Raw genomic sequence first — 25,052 nt, 5'->3', positions numbered from 1 at the left:
GGTCAGCTTGGACGTTCCAAACACCTCCCTTTACCTGATGCTGCTGATAAAATCAGGATGGCTTTAAACTCGGTAAGTGGTTAATCATTACCTTCCTGGCCTTTCCTCCGTTCCCGGTTCCTTCTGTTATTTCCAGCTATGCGTGTGGGTCAGCGTTTCCAGGGCTGCTTGCAGGACTGCGTTTGCTCCCTGGGTGCTGTGAAGGCATTCTTGGGGTGAGGGGTGAGCAGGGGTTGTGGGGCGGAACCACGTGACAGCTGCACAGCCGGGCATCGCAGAGCTCTTGGAGGGGGTGTGGATGTGTGATTCTCCCCTGGGCCTCTTCTCTTCCTGCTCAGATTGGGGTGGGGCAAGGGACAGGGGTGAGGGTGTGGGGACAAGTAGGGCAGGACAGTGGTGAGAGGGAGTGAGTCCTGGGGAGAAAAGAGCGCTTGGGACACCGCCGGCCAGCAGAGCACAGAGTAGCCTTGCTTCCTGGTAGCCTGGGACAGGCTATGGCTGCATGGGGCATTGGCCTCGCTGCCCCTCTCCCTGCGACCCTGCCCCCCCCCCCAACACACACACTTTGGAGACAAATGCACTATCTTTATTCCCCATCGCATCTCACTCATCGTCTCATACCTGGGAATAAGTGCATTTAGGAGTTATTCTACTGGTTAATGACAAAAGTTTTCTCTCTCTTCTATCTGGAAAATAGACGTTTGCTTCCCCTGCCCCTTTATTTAGTATTATGTATTTATTTAGACTAGATCCTTTTTAAATTTTAAATCCACAGCACAGGAATTCACTGGGCCAAACTGCTGTGCTGGCTCCCACCTTTCCTGGGAAGGACGGCATGTTCTTAGATGCTTCAGATAGAGGCCAAATGCCTGCGCCGCTTTTTGGCCTCTGGTTCCCCCATTTAGATGAGAGATTACATTTCGTATTCCCTTTCTGTTACTGCTCTGGTTTCGAGTGTAATCTTTGGACTTTGGAAGGAGCGCATTGGTGAGTTATTAAACTCGCATTTGGCCCATTGCTTTCGAATCACGCTGCCCTGGAGGCCCTGTTTAAAATTCTCAGCATCAGGTCGCCTCTGCTCAGAATACTGGTCCTCTCTGAGCTCTCAGTCAACAAGGAGCAAGGGGAGAAATTACTGAGTGGGGAGGAGTGTTGCATGTGGACACTCAGATAAGAGGGCAAGTGTCGCTCCCGGAGTGGTCCAGCCAGTGGGCGGTTCAGGGGGGCTGAAGCAGGGCAAGGCAGCAGGCTGCGGGGGTCCGGAGTGTCCAGTGGGGGGCAGGGCCTGGAGAGGGCAATTTTTAAGTAGGCAGAGGGGGAGGGGAGGGCATTCTAAGAAGATAGAAACCAGCCAAAGGATGGAGCTGAGAGGGAAATGGAGTAGCTGGGCCCCCCTTCCACGTTTGTGTGTGTACACACTGTGTCCCAGAAATTCCACTCACAGGGACTGAGCTGCTGAACTCCACACACTCTCAACATAAACGCACGTGCCCTAGAAAGATGCTCGTGGGAGCAGATCTGCTAGCCGCCCCCCCAATTGTAAATCCTTCAGGTAGATTTCTTAATCTCTGTCACTCACGTTCCTGTCTGCAAAATGGGTATATCCATCACAGCTGTACCATCTTAGTGGGTTATGGTCACGCTTCAAGGAGGGCATGAATACAGATGCCCAAAGCAGGTGAGTTCTCGAATGTCAGCTATTATTATTCCCATTATAATTCTGGCATTGCTAGTCCATAACTTTGTACCCTGCTCTCAGGGGATAGGGTATTGGCCCATTCCCAGACTTCTACACACTTTTTTACTCAGTCTCAATGTCAGCCATTTGTTTTTTTCTTTATTTCAAAAGATGAATAGTAAACAAACAAACAAACCCCAAAACTATTGCCAATTAATTGGAAACGCTGGTGAGTTTTCATTCTATGTGAGTTCAGTGTTTGGCATAATTAAAGATGTCCTAAAAGAATCTGCAGCACTGACCCAGCAATCCCACTACTGGGCATATACCCTGAGAAAACCATAATTCAAAAAGAGTCATGTACCACAATGTTCATTGCAGCTCTATTTACAATAGCCAGGACATAGAAGCAACCTAAGTGTCCATCGACAGATGAATGGATAAAGAAGATGTGGCACATATATACAATGGAATATTACTCAGCCATAAAAAGAAACGAAATTGAGTTATTTGTAGTGAGGTGGATGGACCTAGAGTCTGTCATACACAGTGAATTAAGTCAGAAAGAGAAAAACAAATACTGTATGCTAACACATATATATGGAATCTAAAAAAAAAAAAAAGGTTCTGAAGAACCTAGGGGCAGGACAGGAATAAAGACGCAGACATAGAGAATGGACTTGAGGCCATGGGGAGGGGGAAGGGTTAGCTGGGACCAAGTGAGAGAGTGGCATGGACATATATACACTACCAAATGTAAAATAGATAGCTAGTGGGAAGCAGCCGCATAGCACAGGGAGATCAGCTCGGTGCTCTGTGACCACCTAGAGGGGTGGGATAGGGAGGGTGGGAGGGAGACACAAGAGGGAGAAGATATGGGGATATATGTATACGTATAGCTGATTCATTCTGTTATACAGCAGAAACTAACACACCATTGTAAAGCAATTATACTCCAATAAAGATGTTAAAAAAAAAAAGAATCTGCAGCGCTGTCCCAATGTCTTGTCTGAGTGTGATGGGGTGTATATTTAACCTTCAGGATAATTAAGGTTTTGTATCATTCATCTTCCTTTTTAATTTTTTAAAAAAATTTTTAGTGAGCTATAGTTGCTTCACAATGCTGTGTCATTCATCTTCTTTTTAATCATTCAGGGATCACCACCAGGTGCCGGGCCTTACTATGAGAACCATGGATTCCAACCCGAAAGCCTCTACCCTCCGCAGCCGCCCATGGCCCACCGTGCCTACGCGGGGTACCCGGCTCGGTACTACCCGCCCGCGGTGCCCCAGTACACCCCGAGGGTTCAGACGCACACCTCGACACCCGTCATCCTCATGCAGCCCAAACCCCCGTCGGGGACAGCATGCACCTCAAGTAGGACCCTTTTTGCATTTATTTCCTCTAATGGAGCCCGAGTTTTGGGTCTGCCTTCTCCGGTGGCCCGTCTGCCCCACCGGCTCTGGTGCCAACTCTCCTCTGCCAGGCTGGTCTGGCTCTGCATACCTCTCCCCTCCACCTCTCTGTGTCAAAGCTGTGGGCCTGGGTCTCGCCTCCTGTGGGCCTTTGGGGGCCTCTCGGCTGCTAAGACCTTCATCTCCCACTAATGCTCTGGTACTGGCTTGGCCTGTACCACCCAGGGTGGTCTTTCTAGCTGGGCTTCTCTGAACTGCTTCTTGTCTGCGTGGTTTATCGCTGAATCATCTTGAGTAGATGGTAAACCCCAATGCAGGGAGAAACGATTTCACCTTTCTCTGTGTACCATTCCCTGGGCACTGCAAGTCACATTCAAGGTGCTCAAAGAGTAGCTTGTGTATTTTGTGTTTGGTGAATGAAGTGGCCGGTGGAATTGTTGTACAGAAGCCTCTTCAACATTTCTCTTGGCTCGAAAGAGTAGCCAGACCTGACTGGGCCACGGAGGAGGGTTGAGGGACTGAAGGTGGTGTGTCCTCTGCCCATCACCTTAATCTCATATCTTTCTTACCCTCTCATTCATCTGCTTTCTTTGCATTGCATTTTACCTCTTCTCCCTCTAGACCCCTTCCTGTCGCACCCCTCCGCAAGCTTTTAATGCAGGCTAGTTGACGTGGTAAGGACTGCCCAGGCAGGAGTAGTACTGCCAGTACTAGTATGAGCACAGAGCTAGTACAGTGGCTGGACCAAGGAACATTTTCACTGATAACGTTTTTATTTTAATTCATGAGACATGCCTACCTATGTACACAACTTGCACAGTTAAAGATTAATGACAGAGTGAATTTCCACGCGCCACCACCATGCCATAAATAATGGCAGTAAGGGATAGTGAATAAGACCCGCACCCTTTGAAGACGCCCCTCCGCAGACCGCTCCAGCTCTTCACAAGTGCCGTCGCCCTTGGATTTCTGCCTCAGTCCTTGCCTCTGCCTCCTTCACGCTTCACAGATGGCTCTTCCATCCCTCCTTCTCCCCACCGCTACTCTCTAACATTCCTGTGTTTTCTGCCCCTGCTCCTTTCCTGTGTGGTTCTCTTTCCCTCCATTAATTTGTCTCGGATCAAGGAAACACTTGTCTCTGCACTAATGTCTCTCTGGTGGTGGTTGGTAGATTGAGACCAGTGGCTGCTAATCGGGGTGATTCTGACCCCCAGGGACATCTGGCAATGTCTGGAGACAGTTCTGGCGGTTATAACTGGGCTGGGGGTGCTCCTGGCATCTCCTGGGTAGATGCCAGCGACACTGCTAAACATGCTCCAGGGCATAGGATGACCACTCCCCCACCAAGAACGACCCAGCCAAGATGTCCATGGTACCCAGCTGAGGACCCCTAGTCTTAGCCTATCATGGTCTTAGCTCATCCTTCCCTCTCTTCCCCAGCACTTGGCAACCACTGATCTAACTGTCTCCACAGTTTTGCCTTTTCCAGAATGTAGAGTTGGAATCATGCAGCATGTAGCCTGTCAGAGCCTTGACAGTATTTTGCAAGTTACTTAAACAGCACAAACTCAAGAGAACCCCAGCGGGAATACAAGGGAAATTTTTATCTTAATGGCTCTATTTGTTTTAGCAAGAGTCATAGGTGTTTCACATTGAACCACAATGCATACACATGTTAATGTTTGGGTTTTGGAGGACTGAAGGTGAACAATCCTGTGATACTAACACTTGACCCTGGACACGATAGGGCTGCATCAACCATTGATAACAATGAAGGTAAATGATTAGTCAGTTATAATGACACTCACAATCTGTACAATTGCAAACCAGCACCCAGTCATGTCTGATCGACCAGACAATGATTCCGAAATGCCTGTCCACCAACGGTGAGATCCGGGGCTCCCGCTGCCCACGCTCCTAGTGAGGGCTGGGCAGGTTGCCACTCTCTCAACGAGAGGTTCAGGATACCTAAGTTTAATATCCCTCAACTCACCAGGCACGTTATTTTATCTTGGGTAAGATGACACATAGGGAAGTCTCCTAAAGGAAGAAATCGTCCTTGACTAATGGGTCAAACTGGCCATTTGGAATTTCCCCTGAGCTTCCTTGGTGACCCTGCCCTGCCTTCAGTAAGACACAACCACCGTACCAAGTCCTGATAATGTGGCTGGCGGCACGCGGAGCTCCTCAGACCGGCGGCTGTGACCTCACCCCTGAGCCTGTGGCACTGCAGACTCACGCCTCCTCCCCCCGAGCTGAGTCAGAATCTCTGGGTAACAGGCTCCCCGGTGATTTCTAAGCCGGTTTGAGCACAGACAATGGAATTTGCAGAACATGGTAACAAAATGAGAGGCGAGGCTTTGAGCCCTGATCAGATGGGTCAGCTCTGGTCTATCAACTCCAGAAGCTGAACGTCTTGGTCCGGTGGACCTCTGGAAGCACGAATGTGCACAGGTGGGGCGCAAGGCCCCCCCGCACTCCACCTCTGCAGCCTGGGTGTCCTCCTGTAGGAACTAAGGAGCTGGAGGGTCTGTGTGAGAGCCTTCGCCCCGACTCTTCCCTCCGCCTCTCCGCCTATCCCAAGGGAGCCCTGGGCCTGGGGCTGCTCTCTGCACAGGAACTGCTGAGGGCGGCGGTGGTGGGTGCCTTCCTCTGAACCTTGGCATGACGTTTGGCTTACACTCTGACCAACAATGGCGTGTTGGTTTGTTTTGACTAGAGAGCGCTGGTGACCTTCTCCAAAGACTTGTATTCTTAGCTGAAATGTGAGCCCAGAGTTCCTGCCCCCAGACCCGGGAGCGACGCCAGCGCTGCCCAGTAGAACTTCCTGCAGTGATGGAACGTCCGGCCTCTTCACAGTCCCGTGCAGTAACCACTGGTCACATGGGATCACTGAGTAGTTGAATTTACAGAACGATTTAATATCATTGAACGATAATTAATTGAAGCGCAAATAGCCACATGTGCCCAGTGACTGTTAAATGAGTCAGTGTGACTCTGTCCCGTCCCTCCCTAAACCACCTTGAGGAAGAGGCTTTTTTCCTGCTGCCTTGGGTACCACTGACATGGAGATGATAGTCTGAGGAGCATTATTAGTATTTTGCTTATGCTTATAATCACCGGAACAAGGTATGTTTCCTTTTTTCAGCCATTTATTTACATTCAGCATTTATTTGACTACCTTCAGGCCATACTTTTTGAAGAGCTTAATTTTAATGTATGTTGCTTCATATCACGGCTTCCTGCTTCGGTTCTCAAAAAAGCCTGAAGTTCAGTGCTGTGGAAGACGTAAGACCTCCCAGGATATGTTCTTAAAGAGAAAAGTCACATTTTTAAATGTATAAGAAATTATTATTCCTTGATAGGATATACCATATATATTTGAGAGTCTAACTTCTAAGAAACTTGGCGACTAAGTTGTTTACTCAACTCTTTTCTTCCAGGGACTAAGAAAGTCCTGTGTGTCACCTTCACCCTGGGGGCCCTGCTGGCGGGAGCAGTCCTGGCTGCTGTGCTGCTGTGGGAGCTCTGTAAGTGCAGGCCAGGGCCGAGTCGTGGTGTCCCGGCCCTTTAGCGGCCCTCCTCTCTGGGCTGGGGGCTCACCTACAGCCCCTCATGAAATTCCTCATCTATTTCCTCCTGTTTGGTTACGTGATGCATGAATAACCTTTCTCGGAAGCGGCCAATCTCGTTTGCATGCTTCCTCTTAATCTGTGGGTTGTCAAGATCCCATGCCCTTTGGGTGTGATATTGATACACGTGGGAGAAGCACGTTGAGTTTACCCCATGCTTCAGGGTGCTAGGCGGCACCTGGCACTCGTGAGCGCAGCACCTCGGGGCCACTCCTGGTCCCTGTGTCTCAGTGCACAGCGGTGGCTGCCACAGGCCCCTCCCGTACCCACAGCCAGGTCTCCTCCATCAGCCCGGGGCAGGGTTTGTGGATCCCAGGACTCACCTGTGTGGCAGAGAGGGCAGGTGCTGTCCAGATCCGAGGCTAGGGGGCCTCCCCTGACCAAAGTGACAGACCCGAGGGGTTCAGGATCCCTGCGGCCAGCCCCGCTTCCTGTGACGTACGTTGTCGGCAAGGGCTCAGCCCCTCCTTTTACACTAAAAGAGGAAAAGCTCACTCCCTCTTGTCACCTGGGTGCTGGGAGGTTTTCTCGGTTTCTCAGCCTGACGGACATCTCCCTTCCATTTCTCTGCCAGTGGAGGACCAGTGCTTGGGGATGGAATGCAGCTCCTCGGGGACCTGCGTCAGCCCCTCTCACTGGTGCGACGGCATCCTGCACTGCCCCGGCGGCGAGGACGAGAACCGGTGCGGTGAGTGGCGGGGCCGTGCCGGCCGCCTCGGGAGGGGACCACAGGGGGCAGAGCGGTGCAGGCATGACGGTGTCAGACCCGTGTCCCGAACGTCGAGCGTTCCACAACTGAGTCCCTTCCTGGAGGCCGAGCCTTGCGTCTAAGCCCGGTTTTCAGAGGAGGAGACAGGCTCAGAGGGGGCGAGCGCCAGCCCTCCACCAGCATCGCACAGCACGGGGGAAGGGAGACCACAGCCCAGGGCCAGGCCAACGTGCCTGCCCCGGCTGCCACAGGAAGTCACTAAAACAGGCAAACTGTTTAAAACATAAAGCTGGGAGTGGGCTCTGCGTCTTCTAAACAAGCTGCCTTTCAAGTGATCTATGTCTGTTGTCACGGGGTGGGCACCTCTTCTGCTTTTATTATTTTCAATGAATTATTTCACGGGTGGTAAAGTGGTCACGCCAGGGAAAATGATGCTTGAGGACGAGGCTTGTGCTAATACCCACTGAGGGCCATACCCAGAGCCTAAAGCCTGCTGCGTCCTCTGGGAGCTGTTAACTCTGAATGCAGGTGATGCCAGACAAAGGCCGGGCTCTACCCCCCCTCTCCCTTCCTTCTGCAGCCATCCTGGGGGAGGACGGATCTCCCGTACATCCCGTTTCCAGGTCAGGGCACCTGTGTGAGATGCAGTGCGGACTTGGCCGTGGCATCCTCAGGGTTGGGCGTTAGGCCGGAGCTCAGCCTCTGCTCCACCTGCACGGAGCCGCGTCCGCGCTGGTGCCTTGGCCTCTAAGCGCCGAGCTCCTGCAGTTCCTTCCCGGACAGGGTTTGCACTTGGCAGTGACTCTCTCACTCTGTAAACTGTCGACAGAGTGCCTTGCCTTTATTTTGGTGATAATATATTTGTCACCATTTTCTTAAGTAAAGTAGGGAGTTTTTGAGGTTGAGCAGACGTGGTTTAGCTATCAGGCGGAATGACCTTTGATGCTTTCCTACCTGTGCACGTGCATGTGTTGATAAACTCTAGCAAGACAAACTCATGTTACCTGGAGAGACTTTCTCTCTCTCTTCTTAATACTGAAGTTGTATTTATTTAAATATATTAAGAGTTTATGTACTCAAATAGATCATAATTCAGGAAGTCCCTGAGGGTATGCAGTGAAAAATCTCATCTCCCCCATTTCACTTACACTCTTGCACACTCACACATAACACACACACACACACACACACACTCACATATTCACACATAATATATACTCACACACTGTGAGATAATAGAGAATATGTATTGGTCTCTGCCCCCGATTCCCGGCACAGGGCTCCTGAAACTCTGGTGATTCCTAAGTGATAAGACCACCAGGAACATCTTTGGTTCTAGTATTGGGTCCTTGACCCCAGTTCCTGACACAGAGCCCTTAAAACCCTTGTCATTTCCTGGATGATAGGAGTGTCTTTTGTTCAAACGAGGTGACTCTGGGTGGGCTCCTGAATGGCTCCTGGATGGGGGCTGATCATGGCAAAGAACAAGCCATGGTTAGAAGCTTAGACTGTAGCTCCGCACCCCGTTGTCTTGAGAGGGGGAGAGGCTGAAAATGGAGTTAATGATCGAACATGCCTACGTGATGGATCCTCCATAAAATCCCTAAAGCACAGGGTTGGGGAGCTTCCGGGTTGGTGACCCCATGAAGATCTGGGGAGACCGGTGTGCCCAGAGAGGGCACGGAAGCTCCTGCCCTTCCCCATATACCTTGCCCTATGCATCTCTTCCTCCGGATGTGCATCTGTGTCCTTTATCCTATCCTTCATAATGAACTGGTAAACAGTAAGTAAATGGTTTTCCTGAGTTCTGTGAGCTGCTCTAGCAAACTAACTGAACCTGAGGAGGGGGTCGTGGGAACCTCTGAGTTCTAGCTGGTCGGTCAGAAGTACAGGTGACAATCTGGACTTAGGGTTGGTATCTGAAGTGGGGGGGGGTCAGTCTTGTGGAACTGAGCCCTCAACCTGTGGGATCTCACACTATCTCCAGGTAGAGTGTCAGAATTAAATTGTAGGACGCCCAGCTGGTGTCGTGGAGAATTGCTCGGTGTGGAGAAAACCCCCTACACATTTGGTGACCAGCTGTGTCAGGAGTGACACGTTCTGTGTGAGCAGTAAAGAAGACACACAGGAAACAAGGATGCGACAGACACACACACACACAGACACACACGCCTGTTCATCAGCCAATCATGTTTTTTCCTTAGGGGCAACTAATAAGAGTATCTTGCTTCTCCTTGCACAGAGTTTTTGCACGAAGAAGTAAACACGTGTTTGCATTGTTAATGTGCCCATTTCCCGATGGTTACCGTCCAGCGGACTCCTCAGGACTTGATGACACATCCTGGAAGTCACTGTTCTGTTGGGACGTGAGCCTCCCCTTTCCCTCTGCTGCACTCGCAGTGTTCCTTTGCACGGAGTCCTGAGCAGTTTCACGTGTGCAGAACGAGCAGAGTTCCCATTCCCCCCCCTCCACCCCTGCCCTCACTTACAGTCGCCCCTGTTTGTAACATCTTGCACTGGGGTGGTACATGCATTGTCAGTGATAAGTCGATATTGATACATTATTATTGACTAAAGTCCTTAGTTTACATTAAGGTTTACTTGGTATTGCAGATAAATGTACAATGTATACATCTGGACAGTAGGTTTGGAAAAATGTCTAACATGTATCCATCATTAGAGTATCATACAGAGTAGTTTCACTGCCCTAAAAATCCTCTGAGCTCTACCTTTTCATCCCCTACTCCCCATCCCCGAGTAACCACTGATCTTCCTACTGTCTCCACGGTTTTGCCTTTCCCCAAGTGTCTTAGAATTGGAATCCTACAGGATGGAGCCCTTTCAGATGCTTCTTTCACTGAATGATGTGCGTTTAAGGTTCCTCCACGTCTCTTCGTGGCCTGATAGCTCATTTCTTTTTAGTGTTGAATCGTATTCCATTGTCTAGATGTCCTACAGTTCACTTATCCACTCACATGGTGTGTGGAATCACTCATCACAGAAGCCGTAGGAAATGATCAGACCGAGGCTGGTCATTCCACAGCAGAATGAGCCCCAGATGCCAGGCCCTAAGCGACCACTAATCTACTTTCAGTCCCTGTAGATTTCCTTCTCTAGGCGTTTCACAGAAATGGGATCATACAGTTTGTGAGCCTTTGTGTCTGGCCTCTTTCACTCAGCAGAATGTCGTGGGTGTTGTATTGTGTCAGTGTTTCATCCCCTTTCATGAACAAATAATATTCCATTGTGCGGATGGACCATATTTTGTGCATTCATCAGTAGATGGACATTTGGGTTGTTTCCACCTTTTGGCTCTTGTGGATAATGCTTTCACGAACATTTGTGTACAATGTTCATTTTTGTCTGAATACCCGTTTTCAGTTCTTTGGGGTGAAGGGCATATTTTGCGGGGAAAGGCTGGGTTCTCGGCATCCCTCATGTGTAGCTGGTGCCTTGGGAAGAGGGAGCCCAGCCCTGCCTCTGGGTCCCAGGGCCTCTGGGTCCCAGGGAAGGTGGGGCTCATGTGGCGGACAGGACGATGGTTTGAGACTCACCAGAATCTCCCTTCCTGCAGTTCGTCTCTACGGACCCAACTTCATCCTCCAGGTGTACTCGGCTCAGAGGAAGTCCTGGCACCCCGTGTGCCAGGATGACTGGAGTGACAGCTACGGGAGGGCAGCGTGCCAGGACATGGGCTACCCGTGAGTTCCGAGCCCCGTGGCCTCCGTGATGATGGTGACAGGCACAGAAACATAAGATCAGTGCTTCCCTCTGCCCCTCCCTGGAAGTGCCAACACAGGGGCACCATGAACCTTTGTCTCCTTCCCAAAGCTGCTCCGGGAAACCGGCAGGGGACTGTGGGCACCACACTGCCCCATCCCCGTCCATGGCATCCCCCAGCCCTGCCTCTGGGGCCTCCATCCGCTCCTGGTTACTCGAGGCTGTCCAGTGCTGTGGTCACCAGGGTCCAGGGTGCTGGCCGAGGGCCTTGGGTGGCTCATTTCCTAAGGAGCCCCCAGGCAGGGTTGAAGCCTTGACTCCACTCACCTCCTGGGTGGAGGCGAGAGGGGAGGGCTGCAGGGAAGGTCGGAGGGAACAGATCTGCATAACCTTCACTGCATGAGTGCAGAAGTTGCTGGAGGCCTTTGAACAGAAGAGAGCTGATCAACAGATTTATCCATTAGAGAATTCATTCCTCATGCAGCCACCAGAGGAGGTGGGAGAGGGGGGTGGGAGTGCCCCCTCCTCGGGATTCCAGCCAGGGACACGCCAGACCATCCTTGTCAACGCGTGGCAGCCGTCTGGCCTCCCAGGGAAAGGCTGTGCTATTTCATTGCCACCGTTTCTTCCTTGGGGGTGTCACCGTGTGACTTCTGTGCAATTCTAGTGTGTTGCCTTTATGCCAGTTTTCAAAATGAATTACCACTTGATAAGAAAGTTGGCATCTTAGCTAGTGAAATACTTCAAAATACCAGCCCCCAATAGCAGCGTATGTCACTGTGAATGACGTAGTGAGGCCCCATCGTGGTTCAGGGTCTGTATTTTATCACTGGGAGCATTTTAACGTGTAATTTTGTTACATTATATGTACTCACATCCTTATTCTTACTGCTTCTTTATCCTAATCCAGATTAGATTAGAAACACAACTGATGGAGGACTTTTCCCTGACACTTCAGGCTTATCGGATGGAAAGATGGTTATAACGCAGCGTCACTTGACTGGAAGTTGTGTTTTTGTTTTCCCAAATGCTAAGGTGTTCCTCGTAACCAGAATGTCATATTCTGATATAGCTATAACATAGGATTAACGAATGCTCACCAAAAAACCCACTATTTTAAATAAGATTTTCTGTCTCTTTCAGGAATAGTTTTTTTTCTAGCCAAGGAATAGTGGATGACAGCGGGGCCACAAGCTTCATGAAGCTGAATGTCAGTGCCAACAATATCGATCTCTATAAAAAACTCTACCACAGGTATTTAATTTGGTGATTTCTTTTTTAAAATTTATTTCATTGAAGTATAGTTGATTTACAATGTTATGTTAATTTCTACTGTATGGCAAAGTGATTCAGTTATATATACATTCTTTTTCATATTCTTTTTCCATTATGGTTTATTAAAGGATATTGAATATAGTTCCCTGTGCTATACAGTAGGTCCTTATTGCTTACCCATCCTATATATACTAGTTTGCATCTGCTAATCCCAAACTCCCAATCCATCCTTCCCCCACCTCCCTCCCCACTTGGCAATCACAGGTCTATTCTCTACGTCTGTGAGTTTGTTTCTTACATAAGGTCATTTGTGTCATATTTTAGATTCCACATATAAGTGATATATGGTATTTGTCTTTCTCTTTCTGATTTACTTTGCTTAGTATGATAATCTCTAGGTCCATCCATGTTGCTGTAAATGGCATTATTTCATTCTTTATTATGGCTGAGTAATATTCCCTTGCATACATGTACCACATCTTCTTTATCCATTCCTCTGTCAATGGATATTTAGGTTGTTTCCATGTCTTGACTATTGTAAATAGTGCTGCAATGCACATTGGGGTGCATGTATGTTATCAAATTGTAGTTTTGTCCAGATATATGTCCAGGAGTGGGATTGCTGGATCATACGGTAACTCTATTTTTAGTTTTTTAAGGAAGCTACATACTGTTCTCCATAGTGACTGCACCAATTTACCTTCCCACCAACAGTGTAGGAGGGTTCCCTTATCTCCACACCCTCTCCAGCATTTATTATTTGTAGACTTTTTGATGATGGCCATTCTGACTGGTGTGAGGTGGTACCTCATTGTAGTTTTGATTTGCGTTCCTCTAATAATTAGTGATGTTGAGCATCTTTTCATGTGCCTGTTGGCCACGGTGATTTCCTCTTTCCTTTCAAAAACTGTGTAATGGGAACGAGCACAAGACATCAGGGAGAATCACTGTACAGAGTTTGATTTCTCTGCTGCAGCTGCAGGTTTGTCTGAGTTTCTCACGGGGAGGAGGTTGGACTTTAAGTAGGACCCGTCCCTCTCAGCAGCTCTGGGTTTATTCTAGGGAAGTGGCTAAGGTCTATTTGCCGTCTTGTTTGTGCCCTCTGCCCTCTGCCCTCTGCCCTCCATGGTATTGGGTAACATGGCACAATTGAAATTCCTCTTTCCTGATTTTTTTCTCTCTCCGGACATTAGACATGTACCTTACTGTGTGTCAGGGTGTGTGTCTAGGAGTCCAAAAGAATGTCTCAGGGTCCCCACTGGGGTGACCAACTCATCCTGGTTTGCCCAGGACTTTGCCGGTTTCACACTGGAAATCCTGCTTCCCAAGAAGCCCCTCAGCCCCAGGCAGCAGGGGTGGTTGGTCCCCCAGCCCAGGCAATCGTGTCAGAGGATGCTGTGCAAGGGGTGGGCCTGGGAGCGAGCGGCTGGTCCAGTGCACCAATGTTTCCTGTACCTGGAGGCCCACTTGCAGCGCTGGGCGGGTCACAGTGCGTCTGGTGGGTGGAAATGAACCTGAGCTGGTCCCATGGTTGATGGTTTAACTGGTTAGGAGGGTGGGGGAGAGGGCTGGGCTTGAGCTACTCATTTTGTGTTGCATATGTTTAAAATGGTTGCAGTCTTCCTAGGATCATTATTACTATCCGAATGTTCCTTAACGTGAAAGATACACAGTGTCCTTCTTGCTTAAGTCTTCCTCAGCTCCCAGGTCCCTATCTCCCATCCCCAGGTGGCCAGCCAGGCCGTCACCTCCCTGCTGGCCAGGTGCCAGATGCTGCATTTAGGGGAGGTTGGACGGGTCACACTTCCCCTCCTCCCCTGTGAGTGGGAGGCTGGGAGCAGCTTTGCGTTCCTGGTGGCCCGGGGGGCTGGCTTCTGCCTGGGGCACCTGGTCTGGCTGTCCCCAGGAATGTGAGAGGGTGAGCCCAGGAGAAAGGGTGCACACGGCCAGGTGTGCGCATCAAAACAGCAGGCCGTGGTTTGCCCTCCCGAGAAGCTAAACACAGCTGCCTGGGCTCTTTGTAAATGCCCCCGACTGTCTCTTCATCGTCTTTGGTTACATGGAATCAGGGCTGAGCAGAGCAGGGAAGGCTGCCACCTCTTGGTAACTCACAAGGTGGCTGCAGGGTTTGGAGGAAAGAAGAGAAGGTCATCGCCTGGCATGCGGTGTCCCTGCCATGCATGGCGTGAGGTGGTAGAACTTCTTTCCTCTTTGCTTTCAGAAGTTGCTCTTTGATACCTGAGTCCTCGCAGGGTTTGTCTGAGTGGCTGCTTCGTGCGCTGATGCTGGTGGCTGCACAGTGTGCAGAGGAGAATGCAGAGGACAATGACCTTATGATCCTTAGAAAGCATCTTCTCTTAATGGGAACGTGTCTTCTCTTGGCATCCAATGCCCCCCAGCCAGAGACCACCAGGACATGCCTTGTCCTGGAACTGTGGGTGTCTCCATGGAACGGGGTGAGAAGGGACTTATTACAGGATGTGGGCTTGTGTTGAGTCATTTTGGGGAAGGTTCCAGGAAGCAGGGCTTTGCCCTGCATTGGATGCTGTCTGGAAGTGAGGGTGATTCTGTAGTTGGTACCTTAATGGTTTTGTTTTTATTTTTTAGAAGGTGGGTGGCAGGCATGAAGCCAGGCTACGGCTGGGATTGGCAAAGAAGTGCGGCCACTCGTGTCAGCCAGCATAGGGGCGTGTTGGTCACTGTGTGGTTTGGACCAGGTTAATGGGGTTGTGCGGTGGGCGTGCCTGCGTCCTGCTCCGTCATGTAACAGTGGTCTGGCCGCATGTTGATGCCCTGGGAACTGTTTACGTTCAACAGAACATGGCCAGGTTCGAATGTGTGGATGTCAGGGCTGTTTCTCTTCTCCTCAGCATATTGGGGGAAAATTCAGTGTACAGTGGAACGCATTGGTTGTTTCTTTTTCATACGTAACCTGGAATGTCTGCCCCCCAAATGAGTAACTTTTCTTCTGTTCCCAGGCAAATGACTGACTGTACAGTTTCCTGTGCGGTAAATGTAAAGCAGTTATAGGAACCTGGAAGTTTACGAATGTCTTCCTTACAAAATTAAAGGATGATTTTAAATCGCAAGGAAAAATAATAACAGCTGATATGATGTGTGCTTATCTTCACAACCACCCTATGAGTTGGTACTATATTAGCCCATTCTGCAGATGGGGAAATTGAGGAACAGAGAGGTTAGGAAGCTTGTCCAAGGTCACACAGCTTGGATTTGAACCCTGCATTTTGACTCAGTGTCTGCTCTTTACTACTGTCCCCTATGTATATAGATTTACTTTCCTTATTCAAGTCTTCAGCTGTGGACTCTTCTATGTCTGGGGAGGCAGAGAAGGAGAAGAGTGGAAGAAAATATTTATTTCTAAGTATTTTGAGAATCAAGTGTCTCGTTTGTTAGAGTGACCAGAATTTTCCCCTTTTCTTTTGTAGTGATGTCTGTTCTTCAAAAACTGTGGTTTCTTTACGCTGTATAGGTAAGTGATTCTTGGTTTTCCTTTTTGTGTTTCTAAAATAGGAAACATTTGGTACTTATAGAAATGTATCTCCCTGTGTCTCTGGGGGATGTGGAGAGATGAGGTGGGGTAACAGGTCAGGACATGCCCAGCACTCTGCCCAAGGGGCTCCTTTCTTGAATTCTGATGCACTTGAGACGCCTTCAGCCTGAAGTCCAAGAAGCAGCTGTCCCATGAGGACGGGCAAGCTCAAGAAACTGACGGGACCTCACTCTAGGGCATCCCCGCCCTGGAGCTGGAGGCCTGTGGGTGTCCCCATCCCTGTGTTTGGATTATTTATAGTTTCCAAACCTCCTACTGGTATGCAGGACAGTGTCCGTGCGCTCCCTCCTCTGGGACAGCCCCATCCTGTTCCCATACGGGTCTGAGGCCTGAAGCTTGGCTTTTCAGTTTGAACAGGTGAAGCTAGCAGATGCCCCTAGGTGGACGCATGCCCCAGTGGTCCCGCTGGTACCTTCCCACCCAGGCTGGCTCAAGCTTCTTTAGGTACGGAGAAAGTATGGTGCCTGCCCTGCCTTCCCACGCACGCTATGCCATCCACCTCCTGGCAGCTTGAGAGCAGCACACATGAGAAAAGCCTGCTTAGCTCTGTTCAGGAATCTTGGGGCCTCTGAGCATTCGAGGGGGTGCCAGGGCCTTTGTTATCCAGGCCCCACCCCGCCGGGTGTACGGGAGACGCCGATGGAATCGCACGAGTGCCAAGGAGCAGGGGCACACAGTGCCAGCAGAAGTGGTGCTTCCTGGGGGGAGCGGGGGCTGGAGGGCTGTCCTCTCACCCCACCCCCAACCCAAAGAGACCAGGACACAGTCTCTGAAAGTCGGACCCCCAACAAACAGCAGCAGGAGGAGACAACAATCACCCTCCGGCCAGGCAGGACCCTCGGCCTGGGGGCCGCCTGGGCACTCGGTGTGACGGGCGTCAGGGGCCCGGGAGGGGGCGGCCCTGCTTCGCTCACTGGCCGGCTGCTCTGTGCTTGTCGCCCTCAGAGTGCGGGGTCTCGGGGAAGACGGGACGCCAGAGCCGGATCGTGGGCGGGTCGAGCGCCGCCCCGGGGGACTGGCCCTGGCAGGTCAGCCTGCACGTGCAGGGCACCCACGTCTGCGGAGCCTCCATCATCACCCCCGAGTGGATCGTGACCGCCGCCCACTGCGCGGAGGAGTAAGTCCCGAGGGGGCGGGTCCCGGGGTCGAGAGGCGGAGGCTCTGGGCCCTGCGACCCTGAGGGAAGTCGCCGACTCCTTCGAGTTCCGGTTTCCTTGTGGGCAAGTGGGGATTCTAAGGGCGCTCAGGTCGTTGCCTCGCTGGGAAGGTCGAATGACTCGTGAAGCGCGTGGCCAAGCCCATCCCTTCAGCGTGTGTCCATTACTCGCGCAGGGATGCGGTGTGGGGCTGGGGTGACGCTGTGATCAGAACTCCTTCTAGGGACTTCCCTGGTGGCGCAGTGGTTAAGAATCCGCCTGCCAAGGCAGGGAACACGGGTTCGAGCCCTGGTCCGGGAAGATCCCACATGCCGCAGAGCAATTGAGCCTGTGCTCCACAACTACTGAGCCTGCGCTCTAGAGCCCGCGAGCCACAACTACTGAGCCTGCGTGCTGCAACTACTGAAGCCTGCACGCCTAGAGCCCGTGCTCCGCAACAAGAGAAGCCACCACAATGAGAAGCCCGTTCACCGCAACGAAGAGTAGCCCCCACTCACTGCAACTAGAGAAAGCCCGCGCGCAGCAACGAAGACCCAACGCAGCCAAAAATAAAACAAATAAATTTATATATAAAAAAAAGAACTCCTTCTAGCCCACAGTCTTCTCAGCTCTGTCCCACCCTTCCTGAGGCCCCTGCCCTCTTGGGAGGCCTGGTCTCCCCTGGGTGCTCGTCCCCAGAGAGGGTGCACTCAGAGACACTCAGACCTCACGCTGCCATGCCGGAAGGTTCTCTCTGGTCCATTAAACACCCTGGGCCACAGCACTGCCCATACAGGTGGGGGGGAGGGGCGAGGGCAGCCATCATTTATAGTGTTAGCTTTTGTAGAAGATACCGTTCCCCCTCCTTTTCTCTTAAACATGGAGGGTTTTTTTGGGTTTTTTGTTTGTTTGTTTTTTGGTCACATGGCTATTTTGAAAAAGCCTCACTCATCAGAGCTATTTTTCTTTAGAGTGAGGCCGGGCCTGGCTTGGCCATTCTCTGGCTGAGTGGCTTCAGACAGTTCCCTCGAGGTGTCTGACTGTAGCATCTGCACCTGTAAGACAGGTGTGCTGCTGCAAGGGCTGTGGTATGGTTGAAGAAAGCAGTGTTTATTGCCCAAGAGCGTTCCCTTCCTTCCATCCAGCATATTCCATGGGCTGTAGGATTTAGGATTTTCTTAGAAGGGAAACACCCAGATAAAGGTAATGCCTGGACGGCTATTAGACTCAGAGTCTATTCATCAGTACACACTTATTAAGCACCTACTGTGTGCCAGGAAATGCTCTAGCATGTAAAAGTCAGTAAGACCCAGCCACGCCAGAAATGGGGTTTCAAACCTCAGGAATGCACTTCGGCGCAGGAATAAGTGTTCTTGGAATTGCGAGGGTTTGCAGGCTGGCTCAGAAGCACGGGAGGAATAGGATTCACTGATGAGGTAAAGGAGGGGAGGGGGAGGCTGTGTGAGGTGGGGAGGGGGAAGGGCCTGAGACCACCTGGCCAGTCTTGTCCTGGGGCTTTTGACAGATCACGTCACCTTGGAGACCTTGGCTCCGGCGGATGACTTTTGAAGACCGTCAAATGAGCGTTTCATGTTTGTGGTTCTGACATGCTGAGTGGTGTTCATCTCTGTCTTCCAGACCTCTTAACAATCCCAAGATTTGGACGGCCTTTGCAGGAATTTTGAGACAATCTTTCATGTTCTATGGAAACGGATACCGTGTAGCAAAAGTGATTTCCCACCCAAATTACGATTCCAAGACCAAGAACAATGACATCGCTCTTATGAAGCTGCAGACGCCTCTGACTTTTAACGGTGCGTAGCTGTGTTCCTACAGCCCAGCGTATGTGAACAGTTTTGACCACATCTTAAGGAGAGGGTGACTGGAAATAAAATGTGCCGTGATGACCAGAAGGAGGGAATTTGCACTGAGTTGTAGTGTGTGGGGCCAGGGGGAGGGGTTGGCTGCTAGAAGAGGGCTCAGCAGAGGCCGAGTCACCCCAAAATGTGCCTTTGGCCACCGAGGGATGCGTTCACTGCGGCACTTTTCCTCCTCGGCACGGTGACGACTTAATCAGCACACGTGAACGTCTAGAAAAGTTGTTTCATAGTCAGCATCTGGTGGGTCAGACTTCACTCGGTGCTGGTTTGCAATTGCACCTGTTGTGAGTTTAATTATAAATTGCTAATCATTTACCTTCATCCTCATCAATTTAGTCTGATGCAGCCCTACCACGTCCAGTGTCAACTATTTGCATCACAGGACTGTTGATCTTCAATCTTCCAAAACCCTCACTTCCAGAGGGGGACGTCTTGCCTGTTAGAAGGAGGGTCCTGGCAGGGACAGGAAAGGGGATGCCAGGACACACTGGAATCCAGAAGTCTTCTTGGGCAGGAGGCTGGTGGTCCCAGGCCCAGGGAAGATCCAGGCAGACACTGTCGCCCGAGGCCTTCAGTTAGACCGGAACCGCTCACGTTGTTTTCCCTTCTTGAAACAGACAGAGTGAAACCAGTGTGTCTGCCCAACCCGGGCATGATGCTGGAACCGACACAGTCCTGCTGGATTTCCGGGTGGGGGTCCACCTACGAGAAAGGTGAGGCTCCCAGCAGGGGATCTGCGGGTCTCAGGAGCAGAGCACTGGGTCCTGAAGCGGGAGGTCTAGGTTTTGATCTGGGTTCCACCACTAAATGATTGGACTTTGGGCAGTTCACCCAGTCTTTTTGCCTGTTTCCGCACGCGCTAGATGGGAAAATCCTAGCTGCCCTACCTACCCCATGCCCTTATTAAGACCAAATGGAACAATGTGCGGAAACTGCTTTTTGAAGGGTGAAGGCCACCTAAATGTGAGGGGCACACGGCCCCCTATGTTTGTATCCCATGGTCGCTAACAGGCCACCCGGAAGTCTGCCTGCCTTTGATGGCCGAGTGATAACGGACTCAGTGAGGATGGGCTTGTGTGACTGGCAATGCCAGCTGCAGGCGTCAGAGGCTCTGTCCTCCTGCCCTGACATCACAGACAGGGAAGAGGCACTAGACCCTCCTGACGCAGGCTGGCCCAGCTGCCTTCAGTTATAATTTGCTTTCATCTCAGATAACGTTTTTCAAACGAAGGGATCCTTGCTGTTGAATTCTTATGGAGCATTGGATGGGCTTAGTCGTACATTTATATATTGTTTACATCCTTCCAAAAGTGTTTAGGGCACACCTACAAGGGATCCTTTAAAGCACGGTGAATAGCTCAAGGGCGGGGTGGTTTGGGGGGGTAGGGGAGGATGGTGGTGGCGCTGGGTGTCCTGGCATCTGGTCTAAAGAAAGCTCCTGGGTTGAGCCTTCCAATTGTGAGCAAGGTTTCCCAGCATCCAAGACAAGAGGGAAAGTCAGCCACGATTTGTGGAGCACCTACCAAGAGCTGGGAATGCAGCAGTGAACAAAATGAGACAAAAATCTCTGCCCGCAGGAACTTCACATTCTCCTATGTATGTGTGGGGGCAGGATGTGCTCAGACAGGAAATGAATAACTGAACTAGGTGCTTTCAAACAGCGGAGGTTTGCGACAGCGAGAGGTGATCAGGGAAGGCTTCTCGGAAGAGAGGACACCTGAGCCAAGATCTGCATGACGAGAGTGCCTTAGGAACAGAAGGGCCAGTGTGGCCAGGGCACGATGAGCCAGGGTGAGGGGGCAGGCTGGGGCCAGCTCGCATAGGGCCTTGTAGGCTATAATGAGGATACTGGAGTGACTTGATCTGACAGCTGTGTAGGGAGTCACGGAAGGATTAGGGGTGAGGGCAGACGGAACAGCATGGTGAGGGGACCAGTGCTGTGTCCTCCGAGACCAGGGTGGGTGGTGTGGGAGCACGTTCGGGACAGAGCCACCGGATCTGCTGATGGATGGAGTGTCAGCAGGGAGAGGGTGAGGAGTCACGGGAAGGCGGCTTCCGGCTGTGACCTGAGCCCCCCGGTGGGTGGTGGGACCATTTCCCGAGTCCGGAGGACGGGGTGGCGTGGCTGTGGGTGGAGGAGCCCTCTAGGAGAGGTACTGCTTCAGCACGGTAAGCCCACGGAGCCCAGAAGACATCCAGGTAGCAACCGGGGGACAGAGAGCGCAAGTCCCAGCGAGCGTCTAGGAAGTTTCCACCTGCCGGGAGCCGAGGGCAGGTGGTCAGAGTGGAGGATCGTGTGGGGTTGAGGACGGCCAGGTGTTTGAGGTGGAGACACAGGGCCCCTCGGGTGGCCCTGGGAACGGTCCAGAGAAGAGGGAGCAATGGAGGAGGAAAACTGATCCCAGGGAACCAAGTGGCGGGGTGACGGGAGAGCATGACTCTAGGACACAGGTGGGGCTCCCCAGCCCCAGAGGCAGGCAGTCTGCCCCAAAACCGAATCTGGAGCCGCTTTAAACACAGGCCCCAGCAGCTGGAAGATACCCCGGTGCCCCAGGAGCCGGTATGGGAGGAGGGACGTGGGGGGTCTCTCCATGCCCCCGGGAGGGAGTCCAGGCTCCCTGGGAAAGCCAGGCCGTCCTCTGTGGCAGGGAAAACCTCGGATGGGCTGAACGCGGCGATGGTGCAGCTCATCGAGCCCTGGCGGTGCGACAGCAAGCAAGTGTACGGCGATCTCATCACGCCGGCCATGATCTGTGCGGGGTACCTGCAGGGAACCGTCGACTCCTGCCAGGTGATGACCAGCTTGTGTTCGGCCTCTGGGCCTTGCCCAGCTCCCACGGGGCCCCTGAGGAGCGCCTTCTCCCCGACCTGGGGCCCGGGGGGCGGCCGTGGGAAGCGAGGGCCATGGACGGTGCGAAAGCCCTGGTACCGCCAACAATGCACGCCGCTGCTTCCTCCGGAAGGCGCTGTGTGGTCCAAGTATCAGTGCCACAGAAATAAGTATTTTGACTATTTAAAAGTATGGACAGCCATTTATTTGGTAACTATTAACTGATGCAGACTAAAATCCGTCGCTGGTACAGTCCCTTTGGGGGATTATATTACTATCACCTCGTTGGAGGAGACCTGCAGACCCTCCCATTACCCCCACCTCCTTGCCCTCCGTGATGTACGGCTTGTGGTTTCACTTCTGCTCTGCAACCTGCTGTGTCCCCCAGGGTGACAGCGGAGGCCCTCTGGTCACTCTGAAGAGCAGCATCTGGTGGCTGATCGGGGACACGAGCTGGGGGTCTGGCTGTGCTAAGGCTTACCGACCGGGAGTGTACGGAAACGTGACCGTGTTTACAGACTGGATTTATCAACAAATGAGGGTAACTTTCCCGTCCTCCTGAGTGGGTTCTCTGACTCGCTGTGTCAAAGCCTAGGAGGTGCGGTCCCCGTGCCAGGTGGCATCCCCTCCCCCACTGTCCAGGGCCCACCACTGGTGTTTGGATGAAAACGTCTGGGGCTCAGCTTTGCAGGGCCCAGAGCTGACTGTGATGGGCTTCCTTGTGCTCTGCTGACCACGCTTAGTTCTGGCTCAGGTGATTCTGTTTACCCACCCAGGCGTCATTGAATCAAACTTCTGGTGATGGGCAGAGAGCAGGGAGAGGCAGGTCAGCCAGCCATGACTCTGCCCTGTCCTTTTCTGGGCTATCGAGTACGCCCTGGGGCGGGGGAGCAGCTGGGGTTCTCTGGTACAAGGAGAGGTGGTGAGGAGGGGAAAGATCCCAGGGGCTCCCGGGGACCCTGCCACCTCAGGCTCCCGGCCTGGCCCGCAATGCATAACGGAGTCCAGCCCTTGGGCTCTGCCTGCATCCTGGGTGAGGACCAGATGTCTGTCCATCGCACGGGCCTCGGGACTGGCAGAGCTCCCAGATTTCGGCTCCTTCTAGGGGTAGGCTCCTGGTGGAAGAAAAAGTTCTATTCTGTCCCCTCTCAAGTCTCCAAAGGTACCCAGGTGCAGAACCAGAGGGCATTGCCCAATAAGGTCCAGCCTGCATCTCCCGAGAGTGAAACCGTAGGACCTAACACCTTCAAGTGGCCATGGGGCCCATCCAGTCCCCGCCCCACAAAGGGCCGAGTGCTGGAAATAGATGACCCCCTCTGACCCGTGGGGGGCTATGTGGTGGAGGGAAGCTGGGGGGCTGCGGTGGGGCTGGGAGGAGAAGGCAGCCCCGACCCCTTGAGGGAGGTGAGCCAGGCCAAGGGGAGACTGTCCCTCCAGGATGAGAGAGCAAACGGGCAAGGTGTGTTAAGGTACTGCCAGTGGCTCAGCACGGCCAGAGCGGGGAGCGAGAGGGCTGGGTAGCAGCAGAGAAAGTGGGGTAGAAAGCAGGACTAATTAGACACTTGACGTCTTTCAGTGGCTAAGGTCATGCTCGGTTTGCCCAGAGAGGCCTGTGTCCCAGCTGTGCTGAATGATTGGATCCCTACACACCCCGTTCCCCCTTATGCCTCAGGGCCTTTGCACATGCTGTCCTCCACTGTCAGCCTAACCCCTTGACCTTCATGCTGTAGAAAAACAATATCCCTTTGTCTTATTAAGCTTACTCATTGCTGTATAAGGGCCTCACGTTCATTTAGGGGAAAAAATAATTTTCTACCTTTGTTTGTCTCAAGAAAATAACATCGTTTCTTTTTCCTTTTTGAACAGGCAAACAGCTAATCCATACAGCCTGGGTCCTTGACACCATTCCACAAGAAAATGAAGGGGCTGATTTTTAATCGCCGTGCACAATTATTTTTAGAAATGACTCCCAGGTCCTTTTGTTTTTATTAAATAGTGAACCTATCTGCCTTTGGCACGCTCCACAGTTCTCTGCAGGCCACGTGGCCTCCCCCACCCTGGACCCACACTCCCGGGCCCCTCGTCTGACAGGGGAGGCCCAGCTGGGTGTGGGCACGCAGGGCCAGTGCAGAGCAGAGGGAACGGGTCTGTCCCACGGGGACCTCCCTTCCAAGCCCCACTCCAGGGGCCCCTCTTGGATGCACATGGGGCTGCTGACTTCTCAGCTGTTGGACGGCTTGAGACGGGAAGGGAGGAAGCCAGGTAGAACCTGCAGGGGCCACCTTCTGGGGCCATAGCCAGTGAGGGCCACTTGGGGTAGCCCCAGGGCCTGTCTCCCCATGAGGGATTTTGCTGATCATTTTTTAGTGCCTTCTTAGCAGCCCTGGAAGGTGGCTGGAAATAAAGGGACCAGCCCTTCATGGGTGATGACTGGATAGCCACTTGTCAGGGCACTGAAACCTTTTTTCCTTCTTGGTGGGGGGGTGAGGGTGTAGACGGAGCCCTCAAAGCAGATGTGTTCAGTTCTGAGCACTGCTGGGGCAGGGGGCCCCTGCCTGTTGGGTGGGGCTCTGTCCAGGGAGACCAGCCTTACCCCATGTCTCCATCCTGTCCCTCTCCCCGGAGACTGTGCTACACCCCACCCCCTACTGTGGTCCCCACCCCGAGTGGGGTGCCTGCTGACCCTCTTAAGTCCTGCTAATCACGTGGAAATTGAGGTGACCCAGGGCAATCAGGGATGCTGATTAAAGATACACTGTTTCCTGTAAAGTTTCTACATGTTACTACCTCAGTGCTCATGGAATCTGGGCCGTGATCCTCTAAGTAGCTCTACACTTGGCTCTCTGAAACTACTGTTGTCTTTGCCTGTGTGAACAGCAGTGGACTTGAGCTGCTCTTACAAAGTGCCTGGCTCCGAATTTAATGCTCTGTAAATGACACGCTAAAGCACAGCATCTGTGGAGAGAGAGGAGTGTGTTGGACTCCCTGTGGCCCCTTCCAGCCCCTAAAGTTTCCCTGGAGGGAAGGTCATGTTTCAGTTGCCAAGTGTGAAGCATAAACGCAGGGCCGTGAGGTTCTGCCCCCCCTCAGACACAGTGGTGTTTCCAAGAACAAACTGAGTGATTCTGTGCTAGGACTTAACCTTGGAACGGAAGGCTGTACGATCCACTCGCAGGATGCTCGGGCAGCAGCAACCGCAGGGACC

The 25,052-nt window shown here is 52.1% G+C and overlaps 1 protein-coding gene across 5 annotated transcripts in view; it reads left to right on the top strand.

The window, feature by feature from the left end:
* The window catches only part of TMPRSS2 (transmembrane serine protease 2), a 33,599-nt gene extending 8,798 nt beyond the window's left edge, over positions 1–24,801 (top strand). For all 5 annotated transcript variants that reach the window (XM_007172708.2, XM_007172709.2, XM_007172710.2 and 2 more), the window contains exons 2-14: positions 2–72; positions 2,834–3,056; positions 6,538–6,624; positions 7,301–7,414; positions 11,010–11,136; positions 12,299–12,409; positions 15,877–15,920; positions 16,947–17,118; positions 18,776–18,951; positions 19,635–19,730; positions 21,666–21,808; positions 22,236–22,388; positions 23,714–24,801. In XM_007172708.2, coding sequence (XP_007172770.2) covers positions 58–72; positions 2,834–3,056; positions 6,538–6,624; positions 7,301–7,414; positions 11,010–11,136; positions 12,299–12,409; positions 15,877–15,920; positions 16,947–17,118; positions 18,776–18,951; positions 19,635–19,730; positions 21,666–21,808; positions 22,236–22,388; positions 23,714–23,725 — 1,473 coding nt within the window. In that variant the 5' untranslated portion in view covers positions 2–57 and the 3' untranslated portion in view covers positions 23,726–24,801. The remainder of the gene's footprint in view (position 1; positions 73–2,833; positions 3,057–6,537; positions 6,625–7,300; positions 7,415–11,009; positions 11,137–12,298; positions 12,410–15,876; positions 15,921–16,946; positions 17,119–18,775; positions 18,952–19,634; positions 19,731–21,665; positions 21,809–22,235; positions 22,389–23,713) is intronic.
* The last annotated feature ends 251 nt before the right edge of the window (positions 24,802–25,052 follow it).

Source organism: Balaenoptera acutorostrata, chromosome 4, assembly GCF_949987535.1.
Source record: "Balaenoptera acutorostrata chromosome 4, mBalAcu1.1, whole genome shotgun sequence".
NCBI lineage: Eukaryota > Metazoa > Chordata > Mammalia > Artiodactyla > Balaenopteridae > Balaenoptera > Balaenoptera acutorostrata.
Note: the sequence above shows the minus strand (reverse complement) of the source record. Positions and strands in the feature narration are given on the sequence as shown.